Genomic DNA, 20,916 nt, shown 5'->3' on the forward strand with positions numbered 1-20,916 from the left:
GAATCATCAACGCTCCTTGATCCAACAATTCTTCGGAGTTTCTGAAATCTCCATTGTCATCTATTTACATAAATTAAAGCAATAATAAAAAGTGAAATCTTACCATGGGAAAATCGATCAATGGCTTGTCGACTCTCTTCAAGCCAAGACTTTCTTCGTATGATTCCATTTATTTCCCTTTTCTCACTTCCAAGGCTTCATTTTATTTCTTTTATAGATCCCTTGCTCTTTTTTTTCATATATTGGACAGGCTTCCATGAAATCCAAAGTATGCATGGGTTTACCCGACATCCCTTGGCTCACTTCTTTTTTTTTTTGTCATCTGATATTACAACGGAAAACAAATAGAGAAAAAGCCCCAGAGGGGAAGAAAAAACAGAGAATCATAGGAAGAAACACTACAAATGGTTGATGATGAAGCCAAACCGCTCTCCAACCACTGTGAACTGCAGTGTAACGTACCAACAAACACTTTATCCTTCTGCAGAAATTTGGTCATGTAGCCATGAGGGTCCTCCTAAAGCCAAATATGACTGGAAACGTCCATCCCGTGTCACGCTCTTGGCTATAGAAGAAGCCACTCGATTCGTGGACCTTCCCACTTGTTGAGACTCCCACGTCTCAAAACCAGCACATACCTGATGGATTTCCTGCAACGTGAAGGAAAAGCGAGGCCATTGATGAGGGTTGATGATCGCTTCTACCACCTGGGCACTATCAATGGCTATGATTACCCTCTCCACATTAAGATTCCTGAGGTTAGTCACTGCCCACAACCACTTGTCCTTCATTATCTCTAACTAACCAAGCACCACCAAACATAGAGGAGGAATTCACCCACGATAATGCCACATTACAATTGACAGTGTTGTGAGGGGGTCTACTCCATTGGCGCTCTACTGTCTCACCACCCCCGTATCTGTTATAGTCAAGCGGATCATCCTGTTGTTGTTTGAAACTGACTTTCTTTGTGGTGTGGGAATGAATGATGTATGGAATGATGATGTATGGAATGAATAGAAGTCAGGGTGTTTCAATTCCCCTTATGCAGTTGCAGTATAAGAGGTGTCAATCCTATCTGAGTGATTGTGAACAATTAAGATGTGCATATGAGTCTAAGTCAAGCCAATTGTAAAGATTGTTTGTCACTAACAATCCTAAAATGAGATATGAAATGCAGAAAGTAAAAACAACTAGAACAAGATACTAAATGCAAACAGAACAGACAAATTAAAGCTATAATGAAACTAGAACAGAGATAGAAACTATGCTAATGAACTAATGCAAGACAAGTAATGAACAGGAAACTACGTGAATGCAATGGAAATGAAACAGGAATGAAACAAGACAATCACAAATCAAAAACACAAGTTCTGGGGATGAACTCGAGCAGCACTCGACCGAGTGTAGGTCGAGTACGTGGTCGAGCTAGACTTAAACGTGAAAACAGAGCAACACAAGAAAAACAGAGCAATGCTAAAACCAATCAAACAACAAGCAAGCAATGATATTTAGACTAAGATTTCAATAAACAAAGAAGGCCTTGAGGAGGGATTCATGGGCTGAGCTAATCATTGTGGTTATCTAACTTGGTCAACAAATCTCAAGCAAACATTGAGCTGATCTCTAGACATACTATTCTAATACATGTTTAATCCACTCTCATGGCAAGAAACAATCAAACCTATGCATTTCTAGACTTGTTCTCACAAAGAAAAGAATCTACACAAGCAGGCATTAAGCAATACATCTCAAACCAAACAAGACTTCTAATCTCTTAGCAAGCCTAATGGTAAGCTCTAGATCTAGCCTTATCTATGCTCCTTAGACATTGGTGTGATGCTAAGATGCTTGAAATCAAACCCTACCCTCTCAGATATAGGATCAGCATTAAGATCATCTAGCCTAGAAGAGATCTACAACAATCAAGCTTGACCAAATCAAACAAACCACAAGATCAACCCAGCCTAACCCATCCTCAAGGTCCTAAACAAACTACTCACAAGAACACATGGTGAAATATGTCAAAAACCCAGAAAATAATGAAACTTGCATCATTAGAGAGATGAAACAGAGATCTACAATATTGATGAAGGAATAAAACTCGAAATCTTAATACTTTGAAAGTTATGAAACAAACAAAATATAAGAATCTAGTCTTTCTCTCTCAAACAAGTACAAGATCTAAATATATAATAAAAAGTACAAAACAAAAAAGGTAAAAACTAGGTTTTAGACTCTCTAAAAAGCTGGACTCTTTTGTGGCTGCAAGTACAAGGGCCTTATATAGGAGGTGAGGTGGAAGCCCTAAAAATACAAAAAGTCAAAGTGGTCAACGGCTCGGTCAACTCGACCAGTGCTCGGTCGAGTGGCTGGTCGAGCTGGCTTCTCTCGTGCATTCTCCACTCGGTCGAGTCCTCCTCAGCACACGGTCGAGTAGTGGTCGAGTGGTGCGGTCGAGTTGGACTCCGGACCTTGATTCTACAGCCTTAACTCTCTTGTTTTCTCCTCAGGACAGCTTCACTTCTCCTCAACATTGCTTCCATGCTCCTTAAGCTCCAAAATCACCTGTTTATGCATGAAAAGATGCAAATGCAATGAAATTATACTCTAATGCATGATTAGTCCTAAAGCTACACAATAATGGCCTAAATAGATAGCAAAAGATGCAAAAGTTGTGAATAAACTAAGGGAAAACAAGGTAAAATATATGAACATCATTGTTCCTCTGTCCACTGCAGTGCATCTTGGAAAGCCTTTAAAACAACTTCCTGCACCTCACCCTGTTTACCTTGAAACACCACTGTATTTCTGTACTTCCATATATTCCATAACAGCCACGGGATAACTTTCCGGACCTCCTCTGGAACTGCTGGATTTTGAATCACCTCCGCAAGATGCTCCCAGTTGTTCTTAACACTGATCTCCGAGAAACCCCCCATAGGGTTTGGTATATTTTCTAAAGCAAAAGCCTGGCGGGCTACATGACATCCAAACAGCGTATGTCCTATCATTTCATTTGGAACTCCACAGACAGCACATCTCAGATGTATATTAAGTCCCCGTGATGCTAGTCTATCTGCAACCGCTAAGGCACCAGATAGCATTCGCCACAAGAATGATTTAATTTTAGGGACTGTTTGCAAGCTCCATACCTTTGCTTTTAGATTTTTTGATTGAATAACCTCCTCTGGTGGCTTCTCATAAAGAGTAGGTAAGGTTCGTGCCAACCAATATCCACTTTTGACTGTGTAGGATCCAGCCTTATTGTAAGGCCAGATAAATCTATCTTCATGGCCTGCTGTTATCTTCATTGCTAGAATCCGGTTTGCATCACCTGGGGGAAACAAGTCTTTGACTTTGGGAACATCCCATTGGCCAGTGACCGGATCTCGCAATGCAGAAACCTTGAGACTGACGTCAAAGAAGATTTGAGAGCGAATGGAGCCTGCGGATGTTCTTCCTGAATCCATTTTTCTTGTCATACCAGAGTACTGCGTCCATCCCCGATTACTTTTAATAGCCCTTTTAAAGCAGATCTCGACCATGTAGGATACTGCGCCATGCGTAAGACGGTCGAGAGCCAGCCCCACAGTCTAAGATCGATTGTTGCGGAAATAGCGGCTCTTGAAAAATCTTGCAACCAGTGACGTCGGGTTATTAAGCATCCGCCATGATTGTTTAGCGAGTAGCCTTGGCTCACTTCTTTGCTACCTATATCCTTATTCTTTTTTTTCCTCTTTTTTTTTCTTTTTCTTTCCTTTTCTTTTTCTCTTTTTTTTCTTAGACTTACAAAGGGAAGAGAGAGGGGAACATACTTTGGAAGAAGTGCAATGTCTTGTGTGACTTGAATGTAAAGATCTAATCCAATGTATACCAATTCCCAAGGCTTGATAATTAAGTCCGGTTTAGGTCCTATATAATGTAGAGACAACGTTAGATCATCCGAATATCCATCAAATAGGGACTTTGGGGATTGTTGAGTCGGCTCACAGTCTTTCCAAACTTCGGTTCTGTTGTCAAGAATAATCAAGAGTCATAAGAGTGTTAATCCAAATCAAATAAACCGTTAGAATAAGATCATAATCCCCTATTAGTTTTGACTCAATAAAAAAAATGTGACTCAATAAAAACGTCAAAATTATTGATGTAAAAGGTGAAAAAAGGTCTCAAGTCAACAAAATAGAAAATAGCATTAGTATAGGATGAAACATCCTTCCCCCCAGACTTAAATCACACCGTCCTCGGTAGGAAAAAAGAAAGAGTTAAGGATTACAAATCATAAGGAAAAGTGTAGGGTTTAAGAACAATATCTCCTTGATGGAATGATGTTGTGTCGACTCTTAGACGTTTAATGGTTGCCCAAAATATGTCTTAAAATTCGGCTGTGGTAATGAAAATGTGGTGACTAACCATTTGTACTTCCTTTTGTTGCTTGACATCGAGTATGAACTAGGCTAAGTCGATTAGAATTGTGTTTGATAAATCTCTAAATGCATCCTCCTTGAAACAAAAACCTAAAACCATCAATAATAATGATAAATAAAAATCATAAAAACATACCTAAGTGATAGAATGGTGATGATTGGTGGTAGGATGGTGGTGGTTCGGATTAGTCTTTATGTACACGGATGAACGGTTGGTATGGTACGCGGTACATAGGACATGGTACACGGTATGTAGGACATGGTACACGGTATATAGTACATAGTACATGGTACATAGTACATGGTACATAGTACATGGTACATAGTACATGGTACATGGTACATAGTACATGGTACATGGTACATGGTACATAGTACATAGTACATGGTACGCAGACGCGATACGTAAGATGTAGTTCGTGCTGCATGGCATCGGCTAGTATGGCTGGTGGGGACTCTTGGTATCGATCACATGAGGATTGTGATTGATCTGTGCCTTCGGCATACGTCGGTCATGTTGAACATGGCCTGTCAGTAGGTAGTACTTGCCACTAGACATAGTGTGTTGCCAATCCATGGACCTTCTTCTTCTTTTCTTCCTTAGTCCACTCCTTGTACTTGTTAGGATCAGTTGGACACTCTTGTGAGGCTTCAGCATCAGTAGGTTGATAGACTTGTTCATGACTCCAATTATTGCATCCGCCAGAATTGTTGAATAAGGCTTGTACTTTCCACTCTAGGCGGCTCTAGATGGTGTCAATGGTGTAACCCATGTTGATAAGTGGAACTTGTGTTTTTATGTAATTTTAGAGCTTAATTCTTCATTTTTTTGTGCATATTCATGAGCATTTAGGTTGTTTAGGTTGCATTTTGCATCAAGTTTGTTATCCCAGATGTTGGAGTAGAGATGTACAAGTAAAGTGTGCTTTGGAGCCAAATAAGTCAATAATTAGCAATATAATGGAAGAAACACATTTGGATGCACACAAGATGATTGGTGATTCGGAACCAGTCTGCAGTCCCTCAAAGATCGACTCGTATGAAGACCTTTCCTTGGTATTTAGCTCCAGAGTTCTTCATCTACGTTATTGGAAATTGAGTAAGATTTGCAATGGAGGTGATTTCAGGCCAATCGGATGTGTGTGTAAAGAGTTATACCTGTTTGAGTGGACGTATATACAGCCAGAGTGAAGACAGGAGCCACACGCGGCCAAGACCAACGGCCAAACCATGGCCGAGTGAAGCAAGCGGTCATGCCCATCGGCCAAGACATGACCGATGGAGCTCCTAGACGTCAAGATCAGGGACTATACACGGCCAAGTCAAGCGGCCAAACCATGGCCGAGTGAAGCAAGAGATCTAGCCCAAGCGGCCAAACGATGGCCGATGGAGTTCAGTCGGATGGAGATCAGGGAGACCAAGCGGCCACACCAAGTGGCCAAGCCATGGCCGCTGGAGCCAATACCACACTTGTTTTAGTTTTGATCCGGGTTTGACCCAATTTGTTTTTGGGTTGATCCGGGTTTTCTTTTATTTTCCTATAAATACTCTAACCCTATTAAGGGGAGATTGATCTCTTATCTTTGGCTTAGCTTTTGTTTTATCTCTTGTTTTAGCAGATTTTAGGGTTCTTAAACTTTCTTACTCTTGGTTTGTTGGATGATTGAGTACTTCTAAGTTTTTAATATCAAGTTCCTCTTTTATATTCTCTAGTCTACAATCTCTAATTATGATTTCACAAAGATCAAACCCATTCCTTTGTGTGATCATAACTATAAGTGAGTAGATCCTTTAGAACTTTGGGCTTGGTAGATTAGGGAGATAGATGATTGATCTTTGATGTCTAGGGGTTTATTTATGTGATTCCTATCTTTTTTAGTGTTAATAATGCTAGATAGGCTTGATAATGCTTGAATTTAGACATTCGGATTTCCATACCCATAAGGTGTTTGATGAAATTCCTGAACCAAACTATTCAAGAGCTTTGCATTCCTAGCCAATGGAAATTGATGATTAGGATGCTTAGTGGTATTTAGACTTGTTTATAATGCATGCTTACCTTGTGATTGCCTTTGGAAATTGTTGATTATCACTTGATTAGCATAGGATCTCTATCATGGAAATGGATTGATTTGCTTAGGTGCTCTTAGCCATAGGATTGTTCTTGATTGTTTGCTTAGACATCTAGGATTGATTAGCTATCTCCCAAGTCATTTACCTTGTCCAAGGTTCATTTGTTTTATCTTGATTTAAAGCAGTTTTAAGTTTGTGTTTCCCTTGCTTTGTGTTTTCTTTCTTTTGCCTTGTTTAAATTTGCTTGTTACTTAAGTTGTTACATAAAACCAACCCTTTCTTATTAGCTTAGATTAAGCATTCATGTGTATTCCTAGTGTCTTGATCATTGCAAACTGAGGTTCGATAATTTAATTGATTGAAATATACTACATCAATAAGCTTCGTTCGTTGATCTTGTATATCCTCCATGTGGTTTAAAACTTCATTGTTGATAGCATTGATTTGTTCCTCCAAGCGTGTAACGTCTGCGGTGATAGCTTCGAGTTTAGCTCCAAATTCAATACTCATCCTATCCAATTTAGCATTTAGAACTTTAGCAGCCTCCTCTTGACTTGATATAAGCTCTTCCATCATCTTCATGAACTTGTCTTCAGTGTGAGAAATCCTTGAAGTGATTGGTTTTCGAGTGTCATAGAAAATATTTTCTTTGACATCAACACTCATGACTTCTTGCGGATCAAGGTATTGGTCCGTTGCAAAGCATAGCACGTCCGCGGTACGGCGTGTATGAATGGTCAGCTGGGTCGTAAAGTGATCCCATGAGTGCTCGGCCTTGAGATGGTCGAGTAAAAGAACGGTGACAAAGGCGCCTAGATGGTGGTACATGTACTGGTCGAGAGTGACCAACTATGCTTCAGTAAAACTATGCATAAGCATTCACTTCTTTTTTTTTTATGAAACTTTTCTAGGAGACATCAGCTGGACTTTCTTTCCCTTTTTCTTCTTAAGAGACTTAGAGCCTTTAACCAAACTTAACTTTAGAGATAAATCTTTTCTTTTCTTTTGACCAATTAATTCTTTCTTTTCTCCCCCCCTTAATCTCTCTTGCTTCCAAACCTTTACCCAAATCAAAATTCTAACCACCTATTTCTTTCAAAACCAATCTGATTAGCTAGTTCTAAAGATTCCAAACCTAGCTAAAACAAGAGCCAGTTCTTTGTCATTCTCAATACTCTCAAGGTTTCACAACCTATAGCATTATCAACAAGGAGGCCTCACTCAACAAATCAACACAAGGCTTGAAAGAAAAGGTTGGGGTTCAAAGGTATGGCAAGAGGTTGGATTAAACAAAATAGAGTGGCCAATAGAGATAGTTAACCCAAATGAAAGTTCCATGAGGTAGCATTCATAATCCATATGCAAGATAATTTAAAGATCAAATTAAAGTCCAAATAATACAGAGATGCAGCAATGATCAAGCAAGCTTTACACTAGAATAAAATGCTTTCAAGTGACACAATGCTTTAAGCTTAGACTCTTCATTTTTTCCCAAAGATTAAACAAGCACCAATGAACTATAAATGAGGGCTGTGGGTTCAATCCTAAGACTCTACTTTTACAAGGTAGCTTCATTATCATCCCAAATACAAATGCATACTAAATGCTTCTTGACTCAATCCTAAAAGACAATAATGAATATGCAAAACTACATGCATTTGTTTTTGGTTTTTGAAAATTTTCAATTTTTTTTTATTTTTCTCAAAACATAGCTATTAACAATGCGACACACAAATTGAAAATCAAAACAAAACAAAATGTTAGCTGGCTAGTCTTTCCCCAAACTTAATTTACACCGTCTCGGTGTAAAAAAAATCCAAGAGAAAACTAACAAAATAAAGAAAACAAAACTCAAATGATATATACAATGGAAAGTTAGGACCATACCTTGGTCCTAGTTGTGAACCTTAGGGAATGGAGTGATAGGAGGAGCTTTAGTGCTCCCTTGAGATCCTGTTGAATTGGTGGAAAGAGAGTGGAGGTTGAAAGTGAGGACACTTGAGAGAAGGACATGAAGCTTGTCTTTGTCATATTGATACTTGGGATCTAGCCTGGCTTTGACACTTGCAAATGGTGAATAAGGACCTTTGCGTTTCACTTTGTACTTGATTGTTCCATCAACAAGCCCCAAGGGATGCAAACACAAAGTCATAGGAGATGAAAAAATGGTGGGAGGGTGGGTTTGTTTCTTCTTTCTCTTCTTCTTGTCAACAACTTTTGTTGCTTGACCCAAATCCCCTTCTCTAGAATCTCCTTTGAGGTCATCAAATAAAGAGTCTCACACTCACCATCCAAAAGTTCTCATCAAGCTTTGTAGTCTCTTTAAATCCCACATTAGCAACTTGGAGCTTTTCATGTTGATCATTCAAGTCTCTATCCTCTTCCTTAGTTGCCACTTCTTCACTAGTGATTGTTCCACAAAAAATTGTAGAGGAAGGTTTTATAGGATAGGATGTGTTGGGATTCACTTGAAGAAGAGTTACTCTCTTGTTTTGAAAATCAATGCTTGCCCCCACAGTGTTGAGAAAGGGAGTTCATAGTATGAGAGGGAGCTTGTTGGTTTCAACTACCATGAAGTCTGTTGGAACCGTGCAATCACCAACCTTGAGTGGATAGTTCTCAATAAAATCAAGTGGAGATTTTGAGGAAGCATCTCCAAACATGATGGAAGAAGAGGGTTGCTTCATGTCTTTGATCCCAAGACTCTTTACCATCTCAAGTGACATCACATTAACACTTGCTCCTGAATTACATAAAGCATCATCAAGTTGTAAGGCACCAAGTGAACAAAGTATAGTGAATCTGCCAGGATCTTCAATCTTAGAGAGTGATTTTGGTCCAGGCTGTTGTTCACTTGGTGAATCAAAGATTCCCATGATTTCTTCCACCTTCTCTTTGTTTGCTAGAATAGCTTTGAGAAACTCTATATGGAGAGGAACTTGAGACAAGCTATCCACATAAGGCAAAGGTGCTCCAACTCTACTCATATTAGCTTTGAAACTTGAGAGCACTTTCTTTTTAGCCTTTGTAAGAACCCTTTGTGGAAATGGAAGTGGAGGACTATAAAGAGAAAAAGCAACACTTGGTGCATCTTTCTTTTCAACCTCCTTGGTGACTATCTCATTACCCCTAGATCCTTTCTCAGTTTTCTCAACTTTAGCAACCACCAAACTTTTAGCAGTAGAACCATATAGAAGAGCTTATATTTCTTCAATAGACCGTTCATTCTCATCAGCATGGCGATCCAGTTTTGATTTTTCGAAACTCATACTAGTAACCCTGTTCACTTCTTTCGTGAAGATGGCATTGCAAAACTCTTTTGAGTTTGGTTTTGGTTTTCCCGGTAGTGAACCAATTTGTCTTGGTGAAGAGGACAAAGCTTGTCCCTGGACCTGTGTTTTCAACCTCTCAATCTTGGCATTTAACGCACCATAGACATTTTCAACTTTGTGGTGCATGGCTTTCATTTGTGTGGCAAGTTCAATGGCTCCTCTTCCTTGTCCTTCTAGGAGTTGTCTAAGTAAAGCATTTGTGTCATCTACTGTTCCTTGAGGGTGTGGTGCATTCATTTGTTGCTGAGGTTGGGAATAGGTTTGAGGCTTGGCTTGGTAGTTCCCTTGAGGGTTAGGCTGATAATTGGGTTGAGAAGGAAAACCAGGAGGTTTTTGTGGTGGATAAGTCTGATCTTGTGGGTTCTCCACATTAGTGCTGTGGTAAGAGAGATTTGGATGGTTGCGGTAATTAGGATTGAACTTGTTATACCCCTGGCCACCAACATAATTGACCTCTTCTTGTCTCTCAACACAAGCTTCCATACCTTCTTGATAACCTTGATAAAGTTCACACTCATTGACAAAGTGAACTGGCTTTTGATTTGCAAGAATCATCTTATCCATCTTATCATTAAATGCTTTGATCTCCTTCTGGTGCTACTCATTCATATCAGTATAGTCCCTTGGAGTTCTATCATAATCCTCTCCATAGTTCCCATCACTTTGAGCAAGATTCCATTGCTTGTTATGTCAAGAAGCATTTTATACTTAGGCAAGACTCCTCTATAGAGTGTACTCAACTGTGACTCTTTGGAGAAACCATGATGTGGACATTGAGAGATGTATCCCTTGAATCTTTCCAATGCTTCACAAAAACTCTCATTTCCCTTTTGAGCAAAGCTTGATATCTCATTTCTTAGTCTTGTTGTTCTTGTAGTAGAGAAGAATTTGGATAGGAAAGCCTTCTTACATTGATCCCAGGAGGTAATGGTGTTGTGAGGCAGATTCTTTTCCCAAATGTGAGCTCTGTCACCAAGAGAGAATGGGAAGAGGCGTAGCTTGAAAGCATCTTTAGAGATACCATTGATCTTAACAGTCCCACAAAACCTATCAAATTGATCCAAGTGATCAAGTGGGTCTTCCATAGCCAAACCATGAAATTTTGATCCCTGCACCATGTTGATAAGACTGGCCTTGATTTCAAAGTGATTGTTCTCAACTGGTGGAGCTCTAATACCAGTGCGGTGTCCATTGACATTAAGTGCATCATAACCTCCAATGAGAGGGGCTTGTCTTGGTACATGGTGTGGAGCTCTATCATCATTGGGCTGGTCATTTCCATCATGACCAACACGCTCAATCAAGTCTGCTTGGCCTTGACTTCTCAAGTTCATACACCCTGCAAAAGAGAATTCAAAACACCAAAGAAAACCAAGCAAGTAACAATGTAAAGTAAATGAATAGGCTCAAGCAAAGTTGAAATCCTAATGGTCAAATTGAATGCAAACGGGCAACAGCGCCAAATTGATGTAGTACTTTTACTTCAATTAAATTATCAATCCACAATTTGCATTAATCAACTCACTAAGAATTCACAAAGACGCTTAATCTAAACTTAAACAGATGTAGGTTCTTTTGTAACAATCTTAACTAACAAACTGATTCAAAGAAAGAAAACAAGAAAATTCAAACAATGCAAACTCAAAGAAACGGAACACAACTAAAAACAAACTTTCAATCAAGATTAAAAAAGTGAACCTTGGGCAAGGTAATTGATTTGGGAGATAGCTAACCAATCCTAGATGTCTAAGCAACATTCAACAACAATCCTATGGCTAAGAACACTTATGTAAATCAATCCATTTCCATGATAGAGATCCTATGCTAATCAAGTGATAATCAAAAATTTCCAAAGGAAATCACAAGGTAAGCATGCATTATAAACAAGTCTAAATACCACTAAGCACCCTAATCATCAATTTTCATTGGCTAGGTATGCAAAGCTCTTGAATAGTTTGGTTCAAGAATTTCATCAAACACCTTCTGGGCATGGAAATCCTAATGTCTAGATTCAAGCTTGATCAAGGCTATCTAGCATTATTAACACTAAACAAGATAGGAAACACATAAATAAAGCCCTAGACATCAAAGATCAATCATCTATCTCCCTAATCTACCAAGCCCAAAGTTCTAAAGGATCTACTCACTCATCATCATGATCACACAAAGGAAAGAGTTTGATCTTTGTGAAATCATAATAAGAGATTATAGATTAAGAGATTTGAAGAAGAAATTGCTATTAAAAACTTTGAAGTACTCAACCTTCAACAAACCAAGAGTAAACAAGTTTAAGAACCCTAAAAAACTGCTAAACAAAAGATAAGATAAAGATAAGATAAAGGATGATCCTCCCCTTAATAGGGTTAATGTATTTATAGGAAAATAAAAGGAAGCTGGGTCAACCCAGTTCAAACCGGGTCAAACCCGGATTAAGGCTAAAACAAGTGTGGACTTTGGCGGCAACCGGGCAGCTTCTGGCCGATGGTGGATGGCCGATTGGGACAGCTGGGCACACTTTGGTTGATGGTGGTGGCCGCTGATGGCTCCTGTTCGTCGCCTAGGTGGGTTCAAGCGGCCAGCCTTGGACCGATTGAGGGTGGCCGATGGCTTCACGCGGGCAAGGTTTGGCCGCATGTGATGGCCTCGTGTGGCTCCTGTTCTTGATGTCGAGGAGTGGCATCGGGCAGGGTTTGGCCGTGTGTGCTGGCCGCGTGTGCCAATCGGCCATGGTTTGACCGATTGCCTAGGCCGCGTGTGGTTCCTGGTCTTGTCACTTCTCCAACTTCACTCCTCTTTGCTTCTTTGAATTTGCACCAAAACAGGTCCAAATGCTCCAAATATTATGAGATTACTCCAAGAACCTGAGAGATAACACACCAGATGCATATGCTCCTAAAAAAACCTAGAATGACAAGATTATGCAACAAAACTATGCAAAAGCAGGTCTTAAAACTCAACAAAAACACAAGATATCAAGAGGGACAAGAGAGAGCTTCAGGTCTTCGTCTGCTCCTCTGTTCGTGTCTCTAGGCTACTCCAATGATTGCACGCACTAAACCCTAGGGCTTAGATGAGTATTTATAGGGTTTTTAAGGCTTAGGGTTTTGTAAGGGTAAAAACGTATTTTTTTCTTGAGTGCAGGACAAGGGGCGGCGAGAGAGGCTTCTGGACCATGGTGGAGGCTTGGACTGTGCCGTGGTGATGGTCGCTGGTCAGGCCTTCAATAAAATCCCATCGGCTGGATGGTTCTCTTCACGTCCGTTTATAACACGTCTTGGTAAATCGGGCATATCTTCCGAATGGCTGAATGGATTGACTTGATTCCACTTTGAGGAGAAAGATGGCTCTTTCAGATTTTCATAGACAGCTAGCACGTCAAAATGTAATTTCTGGAAGTTCTTCAAAAGTTGCCCGTACTATAAAGCTCTGAGTATTTCCTGAAACGTATTTTCCTTGTCTTTTGGTCCTTTTTGCTATAAAACCTGTAAAACCTTCTTGAAACCTAAAATACTTGATAATAGACATTAAAGCCTTCAAATCATTTCAAACTCTTCCTAAATGCATACTAAAACTATAGCTAAAATAGGTAAAATAATGATGTTATCATGCACCATGACTTCTCCTGCTTGATTAAGATTTTGTTCTTGGATGACAACCTCTTCTACTGGCCTAAGACTTTCCCAATTTCTGTAATCGCTCGATTGTTTCGAGAATTACCGGTATGTTATGAATTTTGACCCAGAACTTGTTAACTCGAGGATAATCTTGATAGTGTCGTCTAGTCCACTTATCAACTATAACCAGCTAGTCTTTATAAGTCCTAGGACCTCCTTCATAAACATTATTAAGATGATGAGCTTGCCTGAAGAAGGATTGAACTGTTCCGTCCTCATTGATGCGACTGTTGATTCTTCCATCAAGCTTCCAGATTTTCGGCATCATGAACTTAATTCCATCTGGATTCTGCGAGGGATGGATGCCTTTAACTACAAGACTCAGCGTGTGTTCCTCCTCTTGCTTTCTTTTAGCTTCACTTGAGAGTTGAAGCGGATCTCGATCAGAGCCCACATTAAGGTTTTGGAGACGAAGCTATATATCTTGGTCTGCCATACTAGGAGAAGATTAGATATAGAGATCTAAAACTCGATTCGTGGATGACGGAAGGCTGAATCACCAATCTGTACGAAGCGGTGAAGAAGATTCTCGAAGAAGCAAGAAATCACCTAGAAAGAGAGAAAAAAATTTAGTTTTGCAATTTCCTTTTCTTTTCTTTTTGTTTATTATTATTATTTTATTAACTCAATAATACGAACTTTATTTTAATACATAAAGAAAATGCATTTTGTTCCACAACAGGATAGTGCAAAAAATGATAAGAAAACAAAGAGAAAGAACAAAGGTTTGACAAAGGTTTTACATAAAGAACATGCATTTTGTTCCACATTGTATTTTATAGGGCTGGGAATCCGAACCGAACCGATTTATCCGAACCGAACCGAACCGAAATTTGGACAAATCGGTTCGGTTATTGTCGTGATTGTTATCCGATCGGAAAGGAAAAAAAACAATTTCGGTTTTGTATTCGGTTTGGTTCGGAAAGGGTAAACCGACGGGTAACCAAAAATTAAACCTACCTATATAAACTATGTACACCGGTTTTATTGGTTCTAACCTAATCCTAAAACCTAAAAAACTTTTGCTCTCTACGGCGACTGCGAGTGCGACGAGGAGAAAGATTTGTCCGATTTCTTGTTTGAATCTTCTCCTAGCTCTTAATCTTTAAGGTACGTTCTTCTCTCTGAATCTTCTCCAAGCTCTTCTCTCTTAAGCTTCTCCAAGTTCTTTGATGTATTGTTTGTAATTACTTGGGTCTTTAAAATTGCAAGAATAGTGTAAATAAGACATCGTTTATGAGATATAAGTTGTTGTCCGTTTATGATTCATACTTCATAGTATTCTTACTTTCCATATTGTCTTTGCTTTGACAAGCTTTATGGCAAAGACAATATGGAAAGTAGTCATCTAAGATCGTCTATTAAGAGTGTGATGAAGGGCTGTATGGAGAGTATGTGGTGAAGCTAAGCGGAAGTGAGCCTGGAAACTCAACCAATGGTGGAACCGTAATTGAACCTGTGGTGACAACCAATGATCTGTTTGATTTGTCAGATGACGATGGTTATGAGAGGATGGATACGTTGTACTCTGAGATGGTTGCTGAAACTTCAAATGAGGAATGTAGCAGTGAGCTTGATATTTACTTATTGGAGAAACCTGTGATAAGAACTCCAGCTGCTTTAGGAATGGACTTATCTTGGTGGAGGCATAACAGTTCAAAATTCCCAATCTTATCCGAGGTAGCTAGAGATGTCCTCGCCATTCAAGTTTCATCTGTTGCTTCTGAATCTGCATTCAGCACAATTTGTCGGATTTTGGACCCTTATCGAAGCTCTATGTCACCACACATGGTTGAAACTTTAGTTTGCACTCAAAAATGGCTGAGGAATACTATTTCTGCTGAGAAATTAGCCAGCTTAGTTCAGATGTTTGAGGAATTGTAGTTTCATGAGTCCTTAGATAACTCATTTCTCTTTTATTTAAGTTTTTTTGTGTTACTCTCTTCAAACCAATCAGTAACTGACGATCATTTACATTCTGCAGCTTCATAGAGTGAGGGACACCCATCCGCACATCCATGATCGAGTGATGAACACAAGTAACTTGATTTACTATGTTACTTTCAGTTTTATTTACAAGGCATATGTATCATTTTTATTGACATAGTTTCTGGTTTTTATTTGCAACAGGAGACAACGAACTGAAGCAAATAATGATCTTAATTCCTAAGGCTTGTCTCTCTTTCTCTCTATATCTTTTGAAAAAACTAATATAACTATTAACTACCTTTTTTTGGCATGGAGTAAAGAATGACAATATACCAAATGCATCCTTGTAAGAGGAAAGGATCATTGGTATTTTGTCAATCCTGGTAATCTCTTCTAACTTTTGGCTCCACACATTATTTTTTGAACAATTGTGTATTGTCTCCCAAAGTCTCTTTACTTGAGACGAGACAACTAGGAATCCAATTGTAGGATTGCCTTCTGAACTTGTTGTTTTTTGTAAATTGTCTCCAATAGTCCTATGTATGTGACTAGGATTGACTAATGTTGTTGTTTTTTTATAAGCAAAACTTGTATTCTATGATGCTTAATGTCATGAATCTATATGTTAATGTTGGATCGTTCTGTGTTGTGTGTTTTGAGTCCATGGTATTTAGGCGACATAACCCGAACCCACCGAACCGAAATAACCAAGCATGTAACCGACCCAAACCGAACTTGTTTTCGGTTATATTCGGTAGAGATTTCAATTTCTGAATTAACCGAAAAAACCAAAAAACCGAACCGAATTAACCGAAGTCGCAGGCCTACTATTTTAGTTTCCGATCAATAGGGAGGATACTATGTTGAAAGAGAGGATACCATTCGCTCATTGAAAGGAATCGAATTCTTTAGAATCCAGTCCACTCGCTAAACCCGTATCAGTCTCTAGTGGTCCTTCCATCATAAATTCAAGAAGTGACAGTGGACCACACTATCAGCCCCATGTTAATAATTATTTTGTGTCCCCACTCCCTTGGCATATAATTTTTATGGACGGTTTCCAACATATAAATTTGTTTTTCATTTTTTTTTGGCCCTTTTTGTTGAAGTTTTGTTGGAAAATTTTGTTTGTCCCTCTCTCGCCCTAGAGCCGGGCTTACACACTATATACACCAATTATTTTGCTAACTAGCAACATAAAAAAGCAAACAAAGGGATAACAAAGACACACATTTCAACACCAAAACTTTCTACCATATCAAAAAATGGCCGGAACAGCAAGCCACTGGCGGAGAGAGGCCGTGTTTTTGACGACAATGCTGGCGATAGAAACCACTGGCATTGGATTAAGTACACTGTTTAAAGTAGCAACTGCAAAGGGACTCAACATTTACCCTTTCATCGGCTATTCTTATATTCTTGCTTCGCTTCTCCTTCTTCCTTCTCTATTTTTCACCAACAGGTTTCTTCTAATGACCTTAATCTTTATCTAAGACCATTTATAAACGTTCTTTAAAAAAAATATGTATGCATATTTCTTGTTTCTGCCTTTTTTTTTTACAGGTCAAGAACACTTCCTCCACTAAGTCTCTCAATACTCTGTAAGATTGGACTTCAGGGATTTCTAGGGTAATTTCCAAACATTCCTTCTTCCAGTACGTAATATGAAATTATCATTATTATAGTGTTGCTAATATATGAATTTTGGCTGAAAAAATATACAAAAAAAAAAGATCAATATATGTGATTACAGGATACGTAGGCATCAAATACAGCAACCCAACCTTAGGTTCCGCCATGGGCAATATCAGTCCTGCTCTTACCTTCATCCTCGCCGTTATCTTCAGGTTTGCCCCCTTTTTTTTTTTTTTGTAGATTTCAGATTTATTCTGACCATTTAAGATAAAAAAAAATCTTATAAATAGGACATAAATAAAATTTTATTTACAAATATAGAACATAAACTCTAAAATTCTAAAAATAACACTGTTATTTATCAAATTTATCCTTACACGTTAACAAATTTATCAATTTGTTATTTTCCTTGATTGTCTTCGTCTTTGGTCTAATTTGATCTTATTGTTTCGCTATCATCTCTTTCATGAAACTCCAATATGTTTTTTGAAAATCAAAAGGTTGCAATCCATCAGTTACATCACAAACCATATAACCATATCCATCTCCCGCACCATGCGATGGATTTGTTTTGCTTGTAAATATCGCCCATGATATATCAATAACGTTCTTCAAAAAACTTGTCTTCTTCCCTTTCACCGGTTTAAGTCTTCTTTGTAAACATAAAATTCCTGGATCCCATATTCGTCGACCGAGGCACCAATTGCGAGGAAGAGTCACTACATGCCTCAATTGATTGGTTGCTAAATTCTCAAACCATTCAAATGGAAACACAACAGCTTCAATCCGAAGATGGCGAGCCCAATTGACATCGTTGAAGGCGTATCCACAATGGACATGAAAGATGCTTGAGCAGAATTGTTGGAGAACAGCCCCACACCAGGATCAGGATTCAAAGTCTCCTTTTCTCGTTTCTTAAGCACAAAATCCAAGTTCTGGACTTGAAAATCATAGTTGATGACTTGACGGTGATGAAGATGAACGATTTCAACCTTGAACCAAAGGAAGCTGCTTGAAGAAATTCTCAGCGGAAAAGCGCCAACACTGTTCCCAGACTATAACCCCCCGAACTGTCTCATGGCCAGACAAACCATGGACCGACCCAGAGACGCCACGATGAAATCAACCGCCCGTGATCCGACTGAGGTTTCAACAACGAATCAGGTCCCTCAGCCAAATCACTAGTGATGCCTTCCCGCTGCAAACGTCCTTTAGGCTTTTCAACTCTTCAAACGTATGCGGCGTTGTGTTGGCCCGTACTAGGCCAAGTACCAAGTCACTTGTCCGAATACCTGAAAATACTTTTTCTAATTACTTAAGTACATTGTTACATTCAAAAGAAAATACCAAGTAAAACAGTTGGATCCATTTCAAAGAAAACATGTTAAAAGTCATAGGTTTGTGCAAAACAGCACGAAAACACCATAGTCGGTTTCTTAGCTGCTCAAGCTCTAAACCCACCTTAATCTTCCTTGCAAGACAAAATAATATCATTAGTAATCTATGATTACTCAGTGAGTTGGCTAACCCTCTAACATGCATTCTCCTCACCCCAACTACCCCGCAACATCGAGTAAACATAAAACACAATGCGTAAGCGTTAAACAAAACAGCAGGCAACACACAAGTAAAGGCTAGAAATAATCAAGCAGGCTTGACTAATCTAGACGCTTATTCCTCCTAGACAACCACGCCACCTCACCTGCATCAACAATGGGTAACGAATGCTAGTAGTGTATCAAGATAACTTAAACAACACTAGACTCTCCACATCCTAGGGCCCTTTCGAGAATCTGTCCCATCCCAACACACCCTCCGCGTTGAAACCACAAAAGAAACCAACCGGTTTTCTACTTGGCCGCATCGTCATGCTGCAGTTCGGGCTAGTAGCTAGCTAAGCACCAAAGTGTCCATGTTGTGAGACCAGTTAGGTTAACTCACTTGGAATTTCACATCACTTTTTGGGAACAGAAGATCGACCACTAGTCCTAGTTATGAACCGAAACATATAATACGCGAACTAGCTAAATGACACAAAGAATTAAGTACTTCTACGCCATTCCAAAAGATTTGAAGCAAGGAAAATCAAGCATTTATTTGCAAGAAAATCAGGCAAGATATTCCACCACAATCTTCAAGAAGCATGATTAAAAATCAAGCAACTTCAGACTGTCGTACATGCATGGAAGTCTTTTCTCTTTTTATGCACAAACAATCAGTGCAATGGTCCTTTAAATATACTATCTTAACAAGCATATTTAACTCAATTCTTCACAATCTTTTAGACATGCATGCAAACCACTCTAACCGGAATTTATGCAAGAAAGATATAGCATTTTAGATCCATCAAGTAAAATTATTTTTCATCAAGTACATTATGCATGCACGTCCATCAACTTATTAAGCTCAAGCAGTAATATTTATAGGTGCATGGTACAAACAAGAAAACATGCAACAAACAAAACACACAAGGATAGGTACAAAAGCTTTTAAGCTCATGCACCCTCCACAATCAACCACAACTCACAGTGATTTTAAAGCATAAACTTTATTGACTTGGCTTCACCACACCGCGGATCTGACAGCACTTCACCCTCTTCCTTAGTCTCTAGCTCCAGCAACTTTCCTCTTCTTCCTTTTCTTGATCGAACAACTCTTGATCTTTACCCAAGGCTTAATCAAAATTTTAAGAGAGTTTGGGAGTTGGTTCCTTTTTCTTCTCAAATCGCAAATGAAGCACAAGGAGTAATATTTATAGGTGCATGGCTTCACTTGCTGCATGGGACACTTGTTATTGCAACTCCAACACTTGGTGTTTGAGTGGCGCATGCAGAGACACATGTTGGCTGGCTAACCAATCACGCGCGCGTGACGCCCACTCGCGCGCGTGTGCCAGAGGCAAACGCCCAGCGACTTTTGGCCTTTCTCCCCTATTATTTTTTTCCGGTCTCTCCTTGTAAAACATGTGGCATCGCGGCTGTTCTTTCCCGACCCCTGTCCGCATGGTGCATTTGGTTCGGCCCTTAGTACATTGCTCAGCCAAAATCCTTCGATCATGTCTTCACGACTCGGTTCTCCAATCAGACCAGTTCCCTTCTTTGATCCTCCCTTATGCCAAAACGTACTTGGTACGTACCGCAGATCACCCTTGATGGTCCTTTGGTACACTGGCCGGTCAGCTGGTACACGACCATTTTATTTCAATCGTCCGTTCTTCGAATTTTCTTACTTCTACCTCGACTGTTTTTCTTTTTAGCACTTTTTAAGACTTCCCATTAACGACTTCCCCTTGACCATCGATCATCTTCTTCGTTGGCCTGATGGTACACGTCTGATCATTGGCCATCAGCCGTTTTGTGGCTTAGCGATCTTTCTCCCTAACTTCCTCGGTCGTTCTGCAGCATTTTTCCTTCTCCATCTTTCGGAGTTCTTTCCCAGTCCTTTCTTCGAAGTTTTTTATTTGGGTCCGTACCACTTGGTGCGAGTCACTACACAGACCCTCGCCGGAATATGGTCGGAAGAAGACTCTCACGAAAGGAGAGAAAGACAAACAAACAATTGAAAACTATCACCAAAAAATTATCCACCCGAATCATTCACCGGTATTAATATCTAAAACTGTGTAGAAAGTAATGAAAGGAAACAAGAGAATGAAAATGATTACAACAACCGACGTCGGAGAAGCCAACTCCGGCCGCAGACGGTGAAGATAGCGAAGAGTTTAATGGGTTGCTATAAAAGTCTCCAGAGAGTAAGAAAGAAAACTAACTTGTGGTTATTTGGAAGTTTTTAGAAAAGGAATCTAAACTGTTTTCATTTTTAATGAAATATTTACATTATTAATAA

The 20,916-nt window shown here is 39.3% G+C and overlaps 2 protein-coding genes across 2 annotated transcripts in view; one reads left to right on the forward strand and one right to left on the reverse strand.

The window, feature by feature from the left end:
* LOC104783651 lies at nucleotides 9,035-10,396 on the reverse strand. The gene is made up of 2 exons (XM_010508781.1): nucleotides 9,772-10,396; nucleotides 9,035-9,654 (listed from the first exon to the last, which is right to left on the reverse strand). The coding sequence occupies exons 1-2, from the start codon at nucleotides 10,394-10,396 to the stop codon at nucleotides 9,035-9,037; spliced, it is 1,245 nt and encodes a 414-aa protein (XP_010507083.1).
* LOC104783652 (WAT1-related protein At3g28070-like) overlaps nucleotides 16,539-20,916 on the forward strand; it is a 9,996-nt gene continuing 5,618 nt past the window's right edge. Inside the window, exons 1-3 of the mRNA XM_019244569.1 lie at nucleotides 16,539-16,897; nucleotides 16,999-17,064; nucleotides 17,169-17,282. Coding sequence (XP_019100114.1) covers nucleotides 16,701-16,897; nucleotides 16,999-17,064; nucleotides 17,169-17,282 — 377 coding nt within the window. The 5' untranslated portion in view covers nucleotides 16,539-16,700. The remainder of the gene's footprint in view (nucleotides 16,898-16,998; nucleotides 17,065-17,168; nucleotides 17,283-20,916) is intronic.

The sequence above is a fragment of the Camelina sativa genome, chromosome 4, assembly GCF_000633955.1.
Source record: "Camelina sativa cultivar DH55 chromosome 4, Cs, whole genome shotgun sequence".
NCBI classification, from domain to species: Eukaryota; Viridiplantae; Streptophyta; class Magnoliopsida; order Brassicales; family Brassicaceae; genus Camelina; species Camelina sativa.